The following is a 21,269-nucleotide window of genomic DNA, read 5'->3' on the forward strand; positions in this document are numbered from 1 at the left end:
TCAAGAAAGTGGCCAGTGGCATTTTGGTGGAGGAGAACGCCAAGAGCCTTATGGCTGTCACGTGGAGATCAGCATCCACTCAGTCTGTCAGCAAATATTTATTGAGCACCTGTTGTGTGCTGGGGTGATAGCGTGGGCTGTAGAGACAGGCAACCTGGGTTGGGCTGCCATCCCCACCACTTCCTGTCTAGACCTTGGGCAAGCCGCGCACCCAGGGTGAGCCTCAGTTTCCTCATTTGTAGCACAGGAATGATGATAGTATTACATTTTGGCCTCATCCTGGGATTCAGGGAGGCCTTTAGTCTGGTGGGTCATGGTGCATCATGAACAGTGCCTGTGCTCACGTGCCCTCTCCCGCCTCTTCCCCCAGCCGCGACAATTCCCCAAGCCTGAAGGAAATCCGGAATGGCTGCCAGCAGCCGTGCGACCGGAAGCCCACTTTACCTCTGCGCCTTCTGCACCCCAGCCCGGACCTGGTGTCTCAGGAAGCCACGCTGTCTGAGGCCCGGCTCAAGTCGGTGGTTGTGGCCTCCAGTGAGATCCACGTGGAGGTGGAACGCACCAGCACTGCCAAGCCGGCGCTGACGGCCAGCGCAGGCAACGACAGCGAGCCCAACCTCATCGACTGCCTCATGGTCAGCCCCGCCTGCAGCACCATGAGCATCGAGCTGGGCCCCCAGGCCGACCGCACGCTCGGCTGCTACGTGGAAATCCTCAAGCTGCTGTGAGTGCCCCCCGTGTGCCTCCCCCGAGTGCTCCCCTGGGGCCGGTGGGAGGAGACTGGGCTTTGCTGCTGGGTGCGGCTGTGTTTGTTGGTTCGAGCTACGCAGGGCCAGGTATGGTAGAGTGGCGTGTGTGTGAGTGCGCGTGAGCTGGTGTGTGCAAGAGTGTGCATACGCACTGGCTGGGCGCAGTGGCTCACGCTTGTAATCCCAGCACTTTGGGAGGCCGAGGCAGGCAGATCACGAGGTCAGGAGATCGAGACCGCGGTGAAACCCCGTCTCTACTAAAAATACAAAAAAAATTAGCCGGGCGTGGTGGCGGGTGCCTGTAGTCCCAGCTACTCTGAGAGGCTGAGGCAGGAGAATGGCGTGAACCCGGGAGGCGGAGCTTGCAGTGAGCCGAGATCGCGCCACTGCACTCCAGCCTGGGCGACAGAGCGAGACTCCGTCTCAAAAAAAAAAAAAAAAAAAAGAGTGTGCACAAGCACAAGTGTGGCTGTGAGTACAGGCATACAGGGTGCATATGTACAAGTGGGTGAGGCCCATGTGGCTGTGGTTGTGTATCTGTGAACATATGGTGTATGTATACACACACGGGGTACATGCATGGCTTTGTACGTGTATGCTTGAGTGCCTAGGCACATGGGTAAGGTGCATGCCCAAGCATACACATGTACATATGTCTGCACAAGTTTGTGTGTGTGTGAGGATCTGGATACATCTGCCAGGGTGTGCAGGAGCACAAGGGTGCCCAAGTGTGTCTTTGAGTGTGTGGACGTGTCTACTGTGTTGGGTGTGCGGGATCCTCCAAGCTTGTGAGTGTCTTTGTGTGCCTGAACGGCCATGGGTGGATGTGGGTGCGACAGCACACGTGGTCTGCCGAGTGTGTGTGTTTATAGGAGAGATGGGTGTGGGCATGCATGTGGATTTCTCTGTAGGGATGTGTGTGTGTGTGTGTGTGTGTGTGTGTGTTAAATGCACAGGAGTGGGTGTGTCTAGGCACTTGGGCTTGTTTTGTGCACGAGTGGCTGTGACTGCATGCATGTGGGTATAACCATTTGTGCTGTAGGGTTAGAGAGCATGTGTGTTTCTCTGTGTATGTTTGCAGGTATGTGCATGAGCCCATGTATGTGTGTGTTGTGTGAGCCATGCATGCCGTGTGTCTTTGGGGTGTGAGTATCTGTGCGTATGCATGTGTCTGAGTGAGTGACAGGTCATGTGCAGGAGTGTGTGCGTCTGTCTTGGGTATGTGGCTGTGCGTATTTGTGCCGTGTGCCTGGGTGTGTGTGTGTGCGCATTGGTGTTGTGTGTGCCTGGGTGTGGGTATAGGAGACCCGTGGACCCGGGGCTCCTCTGGGTGGTGTGGCTTCTGAGCTGGCTGCTTCTGTGCCTGTCCCTCCCCCTCCCTGAACCTCAACTGTGTGACTCTAGGGTGGAGGGAAGTACAGTTCTTAATCCTTGACCTCTAAGGGTCTCTCTAGCCTTGCCATCCGCACGCTCCACCTGACACATCTCAAACCCGTGAGCACCTGGTTCCGGGAGCCCCAGTTAGAGGGACCTCATTGACTGTTCCCTTCTGCTCCCCACAGAGCCATGTGGTTCCACAGACAAGCTCAGGTCTGAAGACACTCAGCAGACACCTCCCCCTTTCTTGCTCCACAAACTCCTAACTTTCGGAACAAGCTCTGCCCCACTCTCAGGAGCTTTGAATCCAGAGACGGGCATTTTCAGATGCAGCTGCTGTGGTTGCTGGACTTTTCGGAGGGGTTGGGGGTATGGCTGTGTTGTCACGTTTAGCCAATGCATGGTGCCTGTCTAGAGCCAGGACTCCCGGGGTCCTCAGCCTGCAGGGAGGTCACTCGGAAGCCCGGTGCCTGGGGTGTTGTCTGTGGGTGGGTGGGGTTTCCCTGAGGCCCTGTGTCGTCAGGCGGCTGGGCAGCGTTTGGTCATTCTGTCATGTGTGTGTTGCTCCTGGAGCCTGCTCAGGGTTTTGAGGGACAGAGGGCAGCTTCTGAGGGCCTGGTGAGCTGGAAATGGCTGAGAGGCACCCTGGGGTGCCCCCTGTGCTGTACTAGCAAGGCCTGCGGTGTCTGCGAAGATGAACACGTGCACACACATTCCCAAGGTGGCGTCTGCTGGTTTGAAGGAGATCATGGAGGCAGTGTCCCCACATAGCCTCCTTTGCCCTGGCTTTCGCCCCAGAGAGGAAAGGGTGGGGTGTGCCCAGGGGTTCAGGACCAGCCCCGCCTCGTGGTCCCAGCAGCAGAGGTCAGGTGAGGGCATAACCACATTCAGTGACCTCCACTCCCAGCCCAGCGGAATTCCAGATCCCACTAAGAGAGCGACTCCAAGAACACACGGCAGCCCTGAGTGTCTTCGGGGCAAAGAAGGGTGCCAGCTCTCCCACTGGCAGCCTGGTTAGGGCACCTCCCCGGATTTTTGGAGGGGGCTCCCTGCTCTGATGGAGGTAGAAGCCTCCAGGCCAGAGACTGGCCCCGCTGTCCACTCCAGCTCCCCAGTTCCAGCTGGGTTTTGCAAACACCGTGAGCTCCTGGGCCTTCTGCTATTTTGGGCCTGACTCCTATTTCTCATTAAGCACTATGGGTTTGACTTTCATCATGCAGTTGACACACATTTTTTCCTTCTTCATAAACATGCTCATGAATGAGGGCTCTGTTCTCCCCCATATGCGTACAGACCCCCTGCCTGCCCACATCACCCAGCTGCCAGGGTACACGTGGGGGTCGGGGCCATCGCCAAGGGCCCAGGACAGTCAGGGCAAGCCGGGAGGGGTTCCCGATGGGGCTACGCAGAGGAGCAGCTCACGCCCATCCCCAAGCCCTCCACAAAATGGGATTATGCTTCCAGCAGCCTCTTCCACCTTGGGGGAGGTCAACACAATTTGGGCCTGATAACTGCATTTTCCCAACAACTTTCCTCCCTACACCCAGCAGGCTGCTTAAGTTGCTGGCTCGTTGGAGGCTTCAAACTGGTTGGACCCAAACAACCCCAGCTGCTCAAAGGGCTCCAAAGTGAGATACGTCAGGAAAGGCACAGACTCAGAGTCAGACCATGCTAGGTTCAAGTCTCACCCGTGCCACATACTAGTTGTGACCTTGGATGGTTGGTCATCCTCTCTGAGCCTCCGGTCCCAGGCTGGGAGGTGGCGCAAGTATGGCTGCGTCTGGCATTGGCAAAGAGATGGGAGGGGCCAGCCCTCAGTGCCTGGCACAGAGCAGACACCTCTGTGAGGTGAACACCTGGCCAATGGGAGTAGCCGCCATTTATGATGCAGCCATGTTCCCACTGCTTGATCATACTTTGAGGGCGAGATGCGTCATTGATTCAGTAACAGTGCTTTGAGAGAGAAAAGCCACATGGCATTCATTGCACACCTGATTACAAGAAACTTGCATCTCAGCGTTGAGGAAATGTGACCGTGGGCCTGAGCTGCTGTGGAACTGTGGCCATTGTTCGTGGCTCCTCTAGGCCTCAGTTTTCTTGTCTGTAAAATGCGTGTCTTCTTGGAGGACTGCATGAAAATTCAGGGATGTTGGAGATTTCTGGTGCTGGCCTAGCCTCTGGTTCTTGATAAGAGTAAACTGCTGTTATCAGTCTGGTGCAGTGGCTCACGCCTGTAATCCCAGCACTTTGGGAGGCCGAGGTGGGCGGATTACTTGAGGTCAGGGATTCAAGACGAGCCTGGCCAACATGACAAAATCCTGTTTCTACTAAAAATACAAATATTAGCTAGGTGTGGTGGTGGGCGCCTGTAGTCCCAGCTACTCAGGAGGCTGAAGCACGAGAATCATTTGAACCCCAGGGGCGGAGGTTGCACTGATCCACGATTGCACCGCTTCACTCCAAGCTGGGTGACAGAGCAAGGCTCCATCTCAGTAATAAAAGCGTGAACTGCTGTTATCAATATTGAAGTGCTGCCCAAATGAGAGTCACACATAAAGAAAAAAAAGAAGCAGCCGGGCTCGGTGGCTCATGCCTGTAATCGCAGCACTTTGGGAGGCCAAGGCGGGTAGATCACCTGAGGTCGGGAGTTCGAGACCAGCCTTACCAACATGGAGAAACCCCATCTCTACTAAAAATACAAAAATTAGCCTGGCGTGGTGGTGCATGCCTGTAATCCCAGCTACTTGGGAGGCTGAAGCAGGAGAGTCGCTTGAACCCAGGAGGCGGAGGTTGCAGTGAGCTGAGATCGTGCCATTGTGCTCCAGCCTGCGCAACAAGAGCGAAACTCCATCTCCAAAAAAAAAAGGATGACTTTATGTGGAATTGAAGGGTCTTAAAGAGGGCGTTGCCAGGCGGGGCTCAGGAAGGCATGCTTAGAGCCTTGACCCAGTGGGGCGAACCACATCCATTGGAGAGGACAGTGCAGGTCCCAGGGTGCACAGGTCAGTGTTTCCCGCTCCACTGCCAGGGGGCAGGGGTAGTGGGGCGCAGGCCCTGATCAGTTGCTGCGTGTTCCCATAGGAAGGCCCCTGCATCATTAGAATTTGACACTTTGAAAAGTAACCTAAGTTGCAAAAATTTCCTGGAGATCCTTGAAAAGGAAAACTATTCCAAATGCAGGTCGAGGTTGATGCTGAAAAAAATCACCGCATGAGGCGCAGGAGGGGTGGGGTGATGAAAAGAACATGGATTCGGGAGGCGAAGAAGAGCTTTGGGATTTGTAGTCATTTGGAGTCCAGCTCTTCTCCTGCTGGGCACCTATGTATGATTCATACCTTCATTTATCCACCTGTTTACTCATTCTTTCATCCAGCTTTTGTTGTATACCTGCGCCAGGCCAGATTCTATGCCAAATGCCATACTGGTCCCTGTACTCAGTCCCTCTGAACCTGAGTATTGCCAGGTGCTAAGAGCAGTGACATCAAGCGCTCAGCGGGGCTGCTGTAAAGCTGAGATGGGCAGAGTGTGGAAGCCGTGGCACACTGGGGCCACAGGGGTAGGACGCGCTTCTGATCGGCTCCCGTCTACCGCTCGGGACTCTTTGCAAACATTAGATTTTAAAAGAGGCTTTGATGGGCTGCAGCTCAGCTAGAAGAGGGCCCTCCCTCGGGGAACTTCAGGGAAATGCAGATGAATTTGGGGTTGTCCTAATGACCGGGAGGCAGGGCCAGGGGACATCCTGTATTACCTGCAGTAGTTCCGCTCGCTGCAACCTCTGCCCCCCAGGTTGAAGCCATTCTCCTGCCTCAGCCTCCCCAGTAGCTAGGATTACAGGTGCCTGCCACCAAGCCCGGCTAATTTTTGTATTTTTAGTAGAGACGGGATTTTGCCATGTTGGCCAGGCTGGTGTCGAACTCCTGACCTCAAGTGATCTGCCCACCTCAGCCTCCCAAAGATTACAGGCGTGAGCCACTGTGCCCAGCCTGTTTTGTAATTTTTAAAAAGTCTTTGATTATTCTGGGTAGTTCTTTCTTGTATGTATTTACTTTTCTTTTTTTTTTTTTTTTTTTTTTTTTTTTGGCGACAGAGTCTCTCTCTCTCACCCAGGCTGCAGTGCAGTGACGTGATCTCTGCTCACTGCATCCGCTGCCTCCCAGGTTCAAGCCATTCTCCTGCCTCAGCCTCCCCAGTAGCTGGGATACAGGAGCCTACTACGTAGCCCGGCTAATTTTTGTATTTTTAGTAGAGATGGGGTTTCGCCATGCTGGCCAGGCTAGTCTCGAACTCTTGACCTCAGGTGATCTGCCCACCTCGGCCTCCCAAAGTGCTAGGATTAGAGGCGTGAGCCACCATGCCCAGCTTGTTTGGAAACTTTAAACTGCTCATTCCTGGAGCACATGATAACTCTGTAGAAACTCAAAGGTCCCTGGAGCATTTAAGGCCAGCAGATCTGCTGTGGGGCTTGGGAAGGCCCCTGATGGGATGACCGCACAGGTGGAGAGAAAGGGAGTTTTCCTGAGGTCCTCCAGCCTCGGGGGTAACAGCCGCTGTTTCTCAGCCTGGGTTCAAATCCCCAGGCCAGCTGGTTTGCCTTTCAAGGGAGCAGGTATTTCTGGATGTTGCATAGCAGGAGCAAAATGGTCAGAATGTGCCCCACAGGGGCCTTCTCATGCCCTGTGCCTTCCCGAGCATCAGGCCACCGTGAGGCCGCCACGTTCTGCCCGTGCCTTGCAGGAGATTCTGTGAGTCGGAAAGCAGCGAGGCTGGCAGGAAGCATCCTGTCCACAGGGCAGCACAGGGCTCTCATTGAGGTGGCATCTTCTGAACTGGGTTAAAATCCCAGCTGAACTGCGTGAGGTGGGAGACCCGGGCTTTGCACTCACAAAGCCGTGTTCAGGCCCAACATGTCCCCCATTAGCTCTGTGACCTTTGACAAGTGTCGGAACCTCTCTGGGCCTCCGTTTCTCATCTGTGTGATGGGGGTTCTAAGGCCCCATTCATGGGAGGGTTAAATGTGCAGGTGCCTGATGCCTGAGGCATGTTGGGGTCAGCAGGATGTAGCAGGCACCTGCCTGCCTGCCCATCCCCTCCCTCCAAGCTGGGGAGGGCCCAGCCCTCTTTTCTCCTTCCTGGGTGGGCAGTCAGGTCCCTCACACCCTGCCTGCTGCCTGCCCTCCCATCCCAGGCCAGGCTTGGCCAAATGGGAGACTGCCCCAATGGCCAGAGGCATCCCATCCTAGGATAACAGGCCCATCCAGAGCCAGGGCAGTCCCAAGGTGGGGACTCTCCTGGCCATTGGGGCCTGTGCTGAGGCCCATCACAGAGAGGCCCATGCACAGGAGGGTTCCTCATTCCCTTCCTCATGGGCCTGCCAGTCTGGGGACACCCAGCCTCACCTCCCCCACAACCTCTGTCCAGTGCCCGCCATTCATCCACCAACCTGGTCAGACTGGGGTCACAGACTTCCAAGCTGGTCTCGGCCGAGGCACGGAAGTCCACTTGCCCTCTCCCTCCTTCCCCTGCACCCCTCTCAGTCTTGTGGGAGCTGCCAGGAAGCGGAGCCCCAGGCTGGGAGACCCAGAGGAGGAGGCTTCTGTCCAGACCCCGCCTCAGACAGGCCGAAGCCTCCCACTGGGCTGAGCACCTGGGAGTGCAAGCCACGCTCGCAGTTCACGGAACAGGCTCAGGAGTGACGAGTGACCATGGGTCTGCTGCTGGGGCTCGTAGCCTGCTGTGGGGACCCTGACTCCTCTGATTGTGGGTGGCTTCAAATCTCCTTAGAGTTCTGTATTTCGTGACATTTCTACATAGAATATGCTTTATTTTTAAGGTAAAAAAAACCTAAGTGCTCCCCTCCCTTTCGTTTTTTGAGATACTCTGTCACCAAGGCTGGAGTACAGTGCCGCAGTTACAGGTCACTGCAGTCTCGAACTCCCGGGCTCAAGGAATCCTCCCACCTCAGACTTCCAGGTAGCTGGGACTACAGGTGCACACCACCTGCCTGGCTTACTTTTTTTTTTTCTTTTTAGAGATGGGATCTGTTTATGTTGCCCAAGCTAGTCTTGAACTCCTGGCCTCAAGCGATCCTCCTGCCTCAACCTCCCAAAGTGCTGGGATTACAGGCATGAGTCACCATGTGCCCACCAGTGCCCTTGTGATATAGGGAAATCATCTTCCTCCTCAGGTGTGAGCCGGTCCACCCTCCTTGTGAGACGTTGTTACTGAGAGGGTGGAGCACAGATGCTGGGACCAGGCTCCCAGGTTCAGATCCCAGCTCTCACCAGCTATGTGGCCTGGGGCCAGGGCAGTCCCTCACTGTGTTTCCATTTTCCTGCCTATAAAATGGGGGTGCCAGGAGCACCCGCCCAGCTGAGTTGCTGGGAGAGTTACATGGGTTGACGCATGGGGAGCCCTTGGAGAGCACATGGCACGCGTCAGGCACTGCAGACGACGTTGCTGTCAACTGCATTTCCATTTTCTGGAAACCATGAGTCAGGGACAGGTGGGAAGAAAGGAGGAAGGTGACTCTTCTGGAGGGAAGACAAGCTAGCTGCAAAAGCAGATGACCCCTCAGAAGGGAGCGTGTGAACACGGGGGCATAAAGGGGTCTCCGTATCCTGACATGCACACGACAGGCCTCAGGCTCCTGCAACTCTGAGACGCCCAGGCCACACCTGGGCCTTCCGCCCTCAAGCACTGCAGTCCAGAGGACCTGCTCTCAGTCCTCATCCTGCCACCCAGGCATGGAGTTCAGCTTCCTCACCGGCACCCTCTGCCCTCATGTACCGCTGTGGGAATTAAGTGAGCAAGTCGGGTAGGCAGTGAGTGAGTGGCCGCTGGCATCACTGTCAGGACTTATCTCAGGCAACAGGCTTTCCTGGTCATTCTTTTCTCCGCGTCTGGCATCAGAGCCTTTCGTCAGAAGCTTCCAGGGTATGATTGGGGTTCTGAAGGCTGCCACTCTATCGTGGGCTTATTTGGAGGAAGGTGGGGCAGGAAAAGCCCTCACTCGGGTTATCTAAACCGCGCATCGTCGATGGGAGTGAACATTTGTACTTGGTGAAAAAAGCATCTCCTCCTGTTTGTATATAAGGCACAGTTAGACACATAGCACACAAACCGATACACAGTGTATCTGTGGTGAGTTGTATGTGGGTAGGGGTCCCGGGACCACCCCTCTGCCCAGCCCGGGTCTGAGCACCCCCTGGCCTCTCCCATGGGTGGTGCCCAGGTGTCAGTGGGGCATCTCTCTGCAGCGCCTCCCCAACATGCGCCACTGGACAAGGGTTCAGATCCCACCTCCTGCACAGTCCAAGCCAGGATCTAAGTCGGCATCCCACTCGATCTTGGCACCTGGTGGCACATGCTAGTCCCCCAGATGGAGACTCAACATCCCTTCTGCTCCGAAGCCAATCACAGGTCCCAGGCTCTGTCATTGGCCCGGTCCCACTGTGTGCTGGGTCTTAGGTTCAACAGTTCCCTCTCAAGCACCAGCCATCCACCCGGCCCGGGGCCCAGCATGGGGGATGCAGAGATGAGACCCGGGCCCCTCCCTGGGGTGGTCTGAGGCAAGATGGTCAGAAGCTGGGGAGCACCAGGGACAGCTCTGCGATTCAGATGGGGACTGCTCCAGCGGCCACCCCTCACTTTACGTGTCAGGGTTTTAAGCTCTGGGCCCTCAGAGGTGCCCAGGCCTGGCTGAGGCAAGAACTGACTACCTCTGAGTTTGTTTTTCCGCAGAGTCCCTACAGCCAGAGAGATCCGGAACCCAGGGGGGGGAACTGGTTATAAACACAGTGCAGGTGCTGGGGCTGAGAGGACGGGTCGTGGTCTTTGAAGCACCTCAGGTTAGATCTCAGCCACTTGCTGGTGACTTGTGGGAAATCACAAACAGCTCTGAGCCTCATGTTCCTCGTCCATAAAATGGGGGTTGTCATGACTACAGTCTCTGGGGGCCCTGTGTGAGTGCTCTGCTGTGTGATACAAGCCCATCTGTACTCAGACTGAGACGACGGCGAGTTCTCTGGACGCTCCTAGCTTTTGGGGGCAAGAGTTGGCCAAAAAACTCCTTCTTTATGAAGCTGTGCTGGTAGGTGGTCGGGAAGCAGCCTGTTGGGCCTCAGGAAACTCCTGAAGCTATTGCTTCCCTGCTGTGGCCTGGCTGTGTCACAGCCCTGTGGTCACAGTCAGTGAATTGCCATACTGCTCCTTGTCTGTAATTTGGACTCACCACACAGGGTCCTCTGGGCAGATCCCATGAGCGAACACAGGCAGTGCCCTAGGTTCAAGCCCCAGTGCGCGGGCAGCGCGGAGCGAATGGCATCTGCATTATCAGCAGTGCTAATACTGTTCAGTTGTGGGACAGTGGTCTTCCCAGGGTCGGACGGGGGTGACACCCTGGTGCCTGGCTTCACCACACACCATGGTGTGATAGAGCCTGAAATACCTGGTTCTGAGTCCAGCTTTGCCCCCTCCTAGCTGTGTAGATGACTCGAAGTGGATAACTGACCTCTCCCGCTGGCCCTGCACACAGGAAGGAGGCTCTTTCATGAAGGATTAAGTGAAGTCAGGTGAACAGCACGGTGCTTCCTGCACCTGCTCTAACTGCAGTTTAGCCCTCCTTACTTACCCAGGCAGGCGTTGGCTTTTGCTAAGATCCCAGCTGTGGCCTTTCAGGGCTGCTGAGAGCCAAGGCTCTGCTGTCACAGAAGCCTGGATTTGACTCCTCATATGCCACAGCTGTGTGACCTTGAACCTCTGAGCCTCCAGTTCCTCATCTGTTAAGTGGGGTTAGTCACACTGACTTTATTGTGCTCTTGTAAAGAGTAAATGAACTAAGGTATAGCCCTTAGCATAATGCCGTGTGTGTAGAAAGTCTCCGTGACATCAGAGCTGCTGTTGTTATTGTCATTGATATTACCGTCATTAGCATCAACTCTTTTATATATATATATGTATACTTTAAGTTCTAGGGTACATGTGCACAACGTGCAGGTTTGTTACATATGTATACATGTGCCATGTTGATGTGCTGCACCCATTAACTCATCATTTACATTAGATATATCTCCTAATGCTATCCCTCCCCCCTCTCCCAACCCCACAACCGGCCCCGGTGTGTGACGTTGCCCACCCTGTGGCCAAGTGTTCTCATTGTTCAGTTCCCACGTATGAGTGAGAACATGCGGTGTCTGGTTTTCTGTCCTTGCAATAGTTTGCTCAGAATGATGGTTTCTGGCTTCATCCATGTCCCTACAAAGGACATGAACTCATCCTTTTTTATGGCTGCATAGTATTCCATGGTGTATATGTGCCACATTTTCTTAATCCAGTCTGTCATTGATGGACATTTGGGTTGGTTCCAAGTCTTTGCTATTGTGAATAGTGCTGCAGTCAATATATATGTGCATGTGTCTTTATAGCAGCATGATTTATAATCCTTGGGGTATATACCCACTAATGGGATGGCTGGGTCAAATGGTATTTCTAGTTCTAGATCCTCAAGGAATCTCCACACTGTCTTCCACTATGGTTGAACTAGTTTACAGTCCCACCAGCAGTGTAAAAGTGTTCCTATTTCTCCACATCCTCTCCAGCACCTGTTGTTTCCTGACTTTTTAATGATCGCCATTCTAACTGGTGTGAGATGGTATCTCATTGTGGTTTTGATTTGCGTGTCTCTGATGGCCAGTGATGATGAGCATCTTTTCATGTGTCTGTTGGCTACATAAATGTCTTCTTTTGAGAAGTGTCTGTTCATGTTCTTCGCCCACTTTTTGATGGGGTCGTTTGATTTTTTCTTGTAAATTTGTTTAAGTTCTTTGTACATTTTGGATATTAGCCCTTTGTCAGATGAGTAGATTGTAAAAATTTTCTCCCATTCTGTAGGTTGCTTGTTCACTCTGATGGTGGTTTCTTTTGCTGTGCAGAAGCTCTTTAGTTTAATTAGATCCCATTTGTCAATTTTGGCTTTTGTTGCCGTTGCTTTTGGTGTTTTAGTCATGAAGTCCTTGCCCATGTTTATGTCCTGAATGGTATTGCCTAGGTTTTCTTCTAGGGATTTTATGGTTTTAGGTCTAACATGTAAGTCTTGAATCCATCTTGAATTAATTTTTGTATAAGGTGTAAGGAAGGGATCCAGTTTCAGCTTTCTACATATGGCTATCCAGTTTTCCCAGCACCATTTATTAAATAGGGAATCCTTTCCCCATTTCTTGTTTTTGTCAGGTTTGTCAAAGATCAGATGGTTGTAGATGTGTGGTAGTATTTCTGAGGGCCCTGTTCTGTTCCATTGGTGTATATCTCTGTTTTGGTACCAGTACCATGCTGTTTTGGTTACTGTAGCCTTGTAGTACAGTTTGAAGTCAGGTAGCGTGATGCCTCCAGCTTTGTTTTTTGGCTTAGGATTGTCTTGGTGATGCAGGCTCTTTTTTGGTTCCATATGAACTTTAAAGTAGTTTTTTCCAATTCTGTGGAGAAAGTCATTGGTAGCTTGATGGGGATGGCATTGAATCTATAAATTACCTTGGGCAATATGGCCATTTTCACGATATTGTTGCTTCCTATCCATGAACATGGAATGTTCTTCCATTTGTTTGTGTCCTCTTTTATTTCTTTGAGCAGTGGTTTGTAGTTCTCCTTGAAGAGGTCCTTCACACCCCTTGTAAGTTGGATTCCTAGGTATTTATCATCAACTCTTAGAAAAGAAGAAAAGCTGTTGTCTGAAAGCAAAAAGAAAAGTATCCACTAAGGCCTGGCATGGTGGCTCACACCTGTAATCCCAGCACTGTGAGTTATTTATTTTTTTGAGACTGAGTCTCGCTCTGTTGCCCAGGCTGCAGTGCAGTGGGGTGATCTCAGCTCACTGCAGCCTCCGCCTCCCAGGTTCTAGCAATTATCCTGCCTCAGCCTCCTGAGCAGCTGGGATTACATCCGTGAGCCACATACCTGGCCATCCCAGCACTTTGGGAGGCTGAGGTGGGCAGATCACTTGAGGCCAGGAGTTCAAGACCAGCATGGCCAACATGGCAAAACCCCATCCCTACTAGAAATACAAAAAATTAGCTGGGCATGGTGGCGCACGTCTGTAAGCTCAGCTGCTCGGAAGGCTGAGGCACGAGAATCACTTGAACCCGGGAAGTGGAGGTTGCAGTGAGCTGAGATCGTGCCATTGCACTCCAGCCTGGGCAAGAGTAAGACTCTGTGTCAAATAATAATAATAAATTTTAAAAAAAGAAAGAAAAGGGATCCAACAAATCAGAAGGTTTGACCCAAACTACAAACAAGCAGCATGGAATGTTTGTTTTTTATGAATCCATCTATAGAATTTCCACTCAGTTCTGATCACTGAAAGGTGAGAATGGCCCCAGGGTCCCAGCCTAAGCCCCCTACATTAGTTCGCTAGGACTGCTATAAAGTACCATCAACCTCGTAGCTTATGCAACAAATGTATTTCTCTCAGTTCAGGAAGGCACAACCCTGAAATCAAGGTGTGGGCAGGGCTGATTTCTCTGGAGGCCTCTCTCCTGGCTTGCAGATGGCTGCCTTCTCGCTGAGTCCTGGCTGGTCTTTGCTCTGCGTGTCCGTGTTTCCTCTTCTTCTAAGGACATCTGTCTACAGCCTCATTGTAACCTAATCACCTCTTTAAAGGCTGTATCTCCCTGTACAGTCACATTCTGAAGTACTGGGGTGCAGAGCTTCAGTATATGAATGGGGGGCAAAGTTCAGCCTAAAACACCCCCTAATGGTCCCAAAGAGGGCATGAACAATGATCACGTAGCCGTGGTTCAGAGGGCATTGTGAAGTCTGGGGAATAAACAGCTCACCGCCTTGGGTGCCATGAGGAAGTCTCTGCACAGGCCCAGCTGTGAGTCCTCAAGGCCGTGCTGAGAACACTGACTTGCTCATCCTGGAGGTGGGAGTGGGTGGAGGAGTCCATGCCACTGACTCCCTGCCAGGCTCTCATCCCATCTTTTGCCCCATCTGGGACTGAAAACAGTGCCATAAACCTTTCCTTGTCCCAACCAAAGCTGACTGTCACCCTCTCTCATTCTAGGTCGGACTATGATGACTGGAGACCGTCTCTGGCCAGTTTGCTTCAACCCATTCCATTCCCCAAAGAGTAAGTCCTGTGCGCATCCCTGGAGCCCTCCCACCTGTGAGACAAACCTCAGCTGTCCACCAAGGCCTTAGTGGGGGACCAGTCACGTTATGGGGAAGCCAAGTCACAGTGGGAAGACCCTGGAGACGTCGGTCCCAGCTCAGCCACGTCCTCAGCTGTGGGACCCCTGGGGTGGCAGATCTCCCCTCCTCAGAAAAATGGGGAACTCAGGAGAACAGGGACATTGTAGGAGCTGCTTGACTGCACTGTCACAATGATTCATGAGCTAAGAATGCAAACAGAGCCCTCCCCACGGCGCCTGGCAGGCCGTGCAATTAGCATGTTTTATTATGCACCAGATGGGAACCGTAATACCTGCCGCTCCTCTTCCGAGGGCGATAGTACGAATCAAAAGATAATGCGAGTGGCATTGGTCGCTGTGCCGTACTGAGATGCTGGAAGCGCTCTGATGACGCCCGGTACAACGCTCAGTTCAGGCTCTGCAGCCAGAAACAGACCCTCTGCCTATCTCTTGCCGGCCCCTAGCACCGTATGGAATTGATCACTGGAAACTAGAGAGAATGCTATCTGGTGGATAATGGCCTGAAGAGAGAAGGCTTTGTCAAAATAACCAGGCCCCAAATGCCTTCAGGTCTCTTTCGAGAGGTTGGAAGGAGCCAGCCTCGGGCCGGGCCTCTCGAAGGAGCCCATTACCGAGCGTGTTTATGAAATGCTGCGTCTGTAAGGGCACATTACACGTGGTAATTGCCCCATTTGTTGGCCTGGCGAGTCCCCAAGGGTCCCCAGGACTTGAGACCAGAGAAATCCAACTCTTAGGAGGCGTTCAGTCTCGGCAGAGTCGTGACGTCATTGGCCTCAGCCCCTGTCCCCATAGGCCTGGGCGCTCTTGGCTGTGGCAAGTGGCTTAGAAGAATGGTCCCCGATGGCCTCTGATGTGTGCAGTAATGAGTACCGCCCGCCTTAATCGTGGAACAATTAATGAACACACCTGGGTCTCTGGAGCCCACATGCACCCACACGTGCTCTGGCAGCAGCTTAGCCCCTCTTGTTCACAGGTGTGGGCACAGGGAACTTTGGGGAATGGGGGGCCCAGTGTGTTCACGTTGCTCTGATCTGTCGCCTCCTCAAAGAAGGCCTTTGTTTTGGAGCTTTGAGTGGGGACAAAATGTTGGCATTTCACTCATATTCCTCTTCATTCTTTGAATCAGACATAAAGTCTAGACGTCCCCAGAGGTTAATCTTGGGAACATTGTGCTGTTTCCGACGCTTCTGCTAACCGCCGTGTTTTCCCCTGTTTTTGTTACAGAGCTCTCGCACACGAGAAGTTCACCAAGTGAGTGTCTGGGCACTGCCCTCATTCCATTCTGGCCCGCACGGCCTCTGTCCTGAGGTCTTCCCTCTGTGGCATGTGCATTCTGGGAGGCAGTGGTGGCTCCTCTTGGCAGTTCTCCTGAGACACATGTCCGTGATCCACTGGCTTGCCCAGCCCCCTGGCCCGTTCTTCCTTGACACCAATCCCTCCCCTTCCCACACCTCCCACTCAGTTCCAGACCCCGGCAGTAACTCCGGCCGCCTCATCTCTTCCAGGGAACTGAAGTACGTGATTCAGAGGTTCGCCGAAGACCCCAGGCAAGAGGTGAGTCCTTTCTTTCTGCATCTCAGGCCGGCTGTCTGGGGATGGCAGAATGCACGAGGGCTCCTTAGAGGCCTTCTGAAGCTCAGGTGGGGGCCTCCTTGTCACCAACAGGCATTCAGAACAGCTTTCAGAGACCCATTGCCTGTGTATAAACACAGCCCCGCCTGGTGCAGAGCCCAGCCTGTGATGTCAGTGTTTTACTGTAAACGCCGGCTCACCGGGGGTGGTTTTCCACTGGCTGGTGGTTTCTGCCCGCAGCCGAGGCCTTGATTTCGGGCTGGGCTGGCATGGCAGCTCTCAACCAGCTCTGAGGCAGCATTTCGATCCCGTCTGGTTCTGCTATTATGTGAATCACTGGGCACAGCAAGGAATCTGAGCTGGGATCAGAGCTGGGTTTTTATTTCCTGGTCATTGTGGCCAAGGGCTTCCCTGAAGGGCTGCTGTGTCCCTCACCAAAGCTGGGCTTCCAGGGAGAGGGCAGCCTTCCACCTTCTGCCCCTGAGCCGGTGCACATGGGCAGGGACCTCGGCAGGCAAGGAAGCCAGCCCGTAGCCCTGGGCCCGCATCATCTGATAGTAACAGCACCAGCAGCTGTCCTTTATGAGGTGCTGTGCCACGGGTCAGACACGTTCCTTTTCTCATCCCTCACAGCGTCCCCGTGAGTGTCTTCTATAGTATTCCCAGCGTTGTGCGCTGGTCCACGACTGAGGCAGGATTTGAGCCTGGTGCTGATAACCATCCCACTGCGCTGTGTGCTGTGTCCTGAGATGCTCACAGCCTGCTTCTCTGTGTGCATGAGTTCTGGGTGTGGTAGGGCCCTGACTCCCAGTTGAGGACAGACCTAGACTCGTGCTCCCAGCAGAACAGGGGGAAGGATGAGCAGAGGACAGAGGGAGTTATTCTCCATGGAGCCATCCCCGGGAGGCTTCCTGGTATTGAACTGGTTGGACTTAGCTAAATGGATCAAACTGGACCTTAGTCTGGAGGGTGGAAAATGGTGTTTGAGAAGGAATCTGAGGACACATGGACACCAAGGTCTTGCGGTGTCCAACCATGGCGGGTCTCTCTGACTCAGAACCCACAGTTTATCAGGCTGTAATTCTATAAGTTCTAGAGTAATTGTTCTCAAACTATATTACCTGAGGAGCTTGTTCAAAAGGCAGACCCCCCTGCCCCCGCATCCCTTCCCAGTTCCAGCTCACGGGGCCTGGGTAGAGCCAAGCGTATGCATTTTGATGTGTTTTGAACAAGCATCCCAAGTGCTTCTGAGGGGCTAGTCTCCAGACCACAATGAAAAACCGGGTTCTGGAGGGATCTTGAAGAGTCTAGTTCCAAAACACCACAGTTCTAAACACCGATTTCCCCAAGTGATCCTCAGGCATGGAGGGAAAAAGGAGAAACGGTGGATATGGTGCTTTTAAATGTCAGAGAACAGTGAGTGTCTCCACTTTTCTTAAACTTAAGTCATTCCTTGCCACCTGTGAAGACAGAGTCTCAGAATTATCCCGGGAACTGAGCCTTTATTCAAACCCAGACTTTGACGTTGGGAGAACAAAAGTGGTATCAGCTGCTTCTCGGAGTAGAGAGGCAGGGCCAGCTGCTGGGAGGGTAATTTTCAAACCAGGGAAACGTACATGAGGCCCCGAGTGACCTGCCGGTCTGGAAGGAGCCAGCTCCCCTGGCCAAGGTCCCACACCCAGGCCCTTGTTCTCCTGTTTGCCTCTTTCTTTTCTCTGCTGATTCTGTCTCCCTTTTCCTCCTCACTCTTCTTTCTCCCTTCCCTCCTACCTTCACCTTCCTAAGTGAAGCCAAAGTTGTTTCCTGTAAAATTATTTGCCATATTTGTTGAATAGCATCTTAACACTCCTAAGTCCTTATTGCTTTGAAGCGGATAAGTGAGCCCTTGATATTCGTCCAGCTCAGAGGGAAAAATAAAAGCCACTGCCTTTGTTTTCTGTGTGCTCGTGTGTGGGTTGTGATCAGTTTAATATCTGTGGGTAACGGATTCTTGGCAGCCAATTGTCCTTTCCTAAAGGAAATGAGGAGGAACTTCTCTCAGGTTTCTTTGGAGGACAGGAGGAGGTGGGGCGAAGTCCTTTGTGTTTTGTGCGCGCCCTGGCTCTCATGCTCTGTCTCTCTCCCTCTCTCTCCCCGCTCTCCATCCTCTCCCTCCTTCCCTCTCTCTCTCTGTGTAATCACAGCAGGGGCCAGAGTGGATGCAGAATTCCTCCCATATATGCACACACGTGTGCTCACATGCACAGACAGGCACATCCACACAGACACACAGCTCTGGGAAGGAATGTGAGAGCTGTGCTTTTGGCACTGAAATTGCCCCCAGCCACGGACAGAGATCCTTCAGTGGAGAGGGACAAAGACTCAGGGAAGGAAGTGGGGCAGAGACCTAACAAGAGAAGGTGGCAGAGTCCCAAAGAGGGAGAGAGAGAGGGAGAGAGAGAGAGAGAGAGAGATTAGCAGAGCAGATACCTGGAGGGAAGGATGGTGCCCACACAAGTCAAGAAAGGGAAGGAAGAAGGCACACACCCAAGAGGGAGAGTCGGTGCTGGGGGCAGCAGAACCCCAGAGAGATAGCACGGAGAGGTTTCTAGAGAAAGAGGGCAGAGAGCACGGGAGAGGAGTTAGAAACACAGAGAGAGGAGGACAGAGAATCAGACAGAGAACGGAGACCCAGGAGATGGCCCCACCCAGAGGAAGGCATAGCAGAAGGGGAAAGGGGGCAGGAGAACGGGAAAAGGGACTGATTGCAGGCGGTTGCTCTGGGCATCTCTGCCTGGTGCTGCCACAGGCCCGCTTCCTTCAGATCAGCCAATCAAGCCGGGGCCTGCCCTCTCTCCTGTGCAGCTGACAGCCAGTAGCCAGAGTCCCCTGGGGTGTGGGGGCCACGGTATTTCCCAAAAGACCTTTCATGGCCTTTGGTGGAAGGCTGGGGGTTGCTGGAGGAAACGAAGTTGAGCTGGTTTCTTGACTGCGGGACTTGCCCGAGCCTTTCCCGGTCGTGTGTGCAGATCGTGGTCGCCCTTGTCACCGGGGCTGCATGCAGCTCACACCTGTGTCTTCCCCTGTCTGGCAGGTACACTCGTGCCTGCTGAGCGTGCGGGCCGGCAAAGATGGCTGGTTCCAGCTCTACAGTCCCGGAGGGGTGGCCTGCGACGATGACGGGGAGCTGTTCGCCAGCATGGTACGCAGTGGGACACCAGTGGGGCGACTTCCGATGGGCCCTGGGCTTGCCATGCCTGACTAGTAAAACAGCCATCCCCCATTCCCTGGGGCCAGCCCCGGAGTTTCCAGGGTAACACAATGCCGATCGTGAAGGTGGTGGTGGTGGTGGTGGTGGTGACGAACATGACCGTCACTGACTCATTTCTTATCTGAGGCTCCAAGCCAAGCACTTGGCATTCCCAGTTGCGCTCAGTCTCTCACTGCGTAGTGAGAAGAGGACACATATCATTGCCCCATTTTATACCCAAGGCAGCTAAAGCCTGGGGCGTTACTGCCTAAGGTCACACAGTTCACTGTCATGGTTATGTTCCTACAAGGAATTGAGTGCCCAACGGGACCAGGGATTCTGGAAGGCACTGCAGGTCCACCAGCTTCTTTAATCCTTACAAGGAGGTGTCACGGTCCGGGTGATTGTTCCCACTATCATGAGGGGTCTGAGGTCACCAAACCAATAGCTGCATCCGTGATGACTTTCCTCGTGCCCGGCACTGTATCCAGCACTTCATATGCACTATCCTTTTTAATCTGTACTGCATCCTTGTTGCTGAATTACACCTCTGTTGAAACAGAGGCCCAGAGAGGTTCGGTGGCGTGCCTGGGGTCACACAGGCCTTCTGTTTCCAAGCCCTTCCTTGGCCAGGCCCACATGCCTTCTTCCAGGAATAAAGGACCACAGACTCATCCTCCCCCAGGGCAGATGCCGCACCCTAGTGGCCAGCAGCCTCACCAACTCCACTTGCTGAGAAAACCCGCTCCATTTACTGGTCACTGGTGCTCCCACACTCAAACTGGGCTTCCACTTGCAGCTCTGCTGGGAGCTAGCTTATTGACCTTGGGCTGGTAACTTCCCTCTGCCAGCTTCAGCCCCTCGTCCGGGAGCATCACATTGGCCTCTCGAGGTTACTGTAGAGATTGCATGCGACAGTAGATGCAAGGTGCCTGGCAGGCCGGCACAGTCGCTGCTCGGAAATGACGCCGGTGGTGATTCTCCTCTCTGCTGGGTGGCTGGTTTGGCTCTCCGCACTGAACTTAGCAGAGATGTTTGTGCAGCGATGACAAATTGAGGCGCTGCCCCTGGAAGCTTCTTGAAAAGGGCTTATTTTTAGGCCGTTTGCCTCACGCACTCCCTCTCCACTCCTCGCCTGCCACCCCAGGCCTCTCAGGGCCCTGCGCATCTAGGAACGTGCCTGCCCCTGCCAGCCTGCACCACCTCTCTCGCGCTCTTGGTCACCTCTCAGGTTCTCCTCTGATGTCACAGCTTCACCATAGCAACGCTCAGCAGCGACCCCTACCCCCACCCTACAATGTGAGGATTCGGTGCAAGAAAGCTCAGGGAGCTGGCGGCTTCCCAGCCCTAGAGATTGCATTTATATGCCGGAGCTGTTTATGATAGAGCGGAAAAAATATACACAAGGAAGGAAGCAGGCAGCCTCTAGATGGAAGTGTGCTGTTGCCATGGAGATGCATGGCTTGGAAGCCGGCCCCTCGATGAGGCTGCTTTCTCCACCGCCAAGGGCATTTGCCATTGTGTGAAGTTGGAGGAAAGCCAATGGGGTGTCAAGGCCTCCCCCCAGCCTTGGTGACTAGGGACCCCTGCCCTTGGGCCCCCATCACCCATACACCAGAACAAAAGACCGCCCAAAACATAACCCAAGAGGAAGCAGGATTTGCCAATTCTTGGATTCCTGGGGCGCAGGCAGTCTCCCAGAACACCCTTCCGAGCTCACAGCGGGCTTGGCAGAGGTGGCTGGGCTTCGTCACGTCCCCTACCCCATACATGTGAAACCCCCACAGCGAAGGCTGCCTAGAAGTTTCTGCCCGGTTCCAGCGGTGCCAGGAATTCAAAGGATCAACAGTCAGCAGACTCCCGAGGGGAGCAGGGGAGGGGGCTTTTTTGGTTTTGGCAGTACAATACACATCATGTAAAAGTTAGCATCTGTAAGCACACTGTTCAGTGACATTGAAGTCATTCATGTTGTTACGCAACCATCACCACCGTTCATCTCCAGAACGTTCTTATCTTCCGAAACTGAAACTCAGCATCCATTACACACTGACTCCCCCTTCCTCCCGCCCTCATTCCCTGGCAGCCACTTTTCCTTTCTGTCTCTGAGTTTCCCTATCCAGGTACCTCATGTAAGTGGAG

The 21,269-nt window shown here is 53.6% G+C and overlaps 1 protein-coding gene across 1 annotated transcript in view; it reads left to right on the top strand.

Moving 5' to 3' along the window:
• CMIP (c-Maf inducing protein) overlaps nt 1-21,269 on the top strand; it is a 267,353-nt gene that overhangs the window by 232,499 nt on the left and 13,585 nt on the right. Inside the window, exons 10-16 of the mRNA XM_030822208.1 lie at nt 371-724; nt 14,182-14,247; nt 15,554-15,580; nt 15,835-15,883; nt 18,975-19,082; nt 19,178-19,252; nt 20,382-20,429. Of these exons, the coding sequence (XP_030678068.1) occupies nt 371-724; nt 14,182-14,247; nt 15,554-15,580; nt 15,835-15,883; nt 18,975-19,082; nt 19,178-19,252; nt 20,382-20,429 (727 nt within the window). The remainder of the gene's footprint in view (nt 1-370; nt 725-14,181; nt 14,248-15,553; nt 15,581-15,834; nt 15,884-18,974; nt 19,083-19,177; nt 19,253-20,381; nt 20,430-21,269) is intronic.

This window comes from Nomascus leucogenys, chromosome 2 (genome assembly GCF_006542625.1).
Source record: "Nomascus leucogenys isolate Asia chromosome 2, Asia_NLE_v1, whole genome shotgun sequence".
Lineage (NCBI taxonomy): Eukaryota > Metazoa > Chordata > Mammalia > Primates > Hylobatidae > Nomascus > Nomascus leucogenys.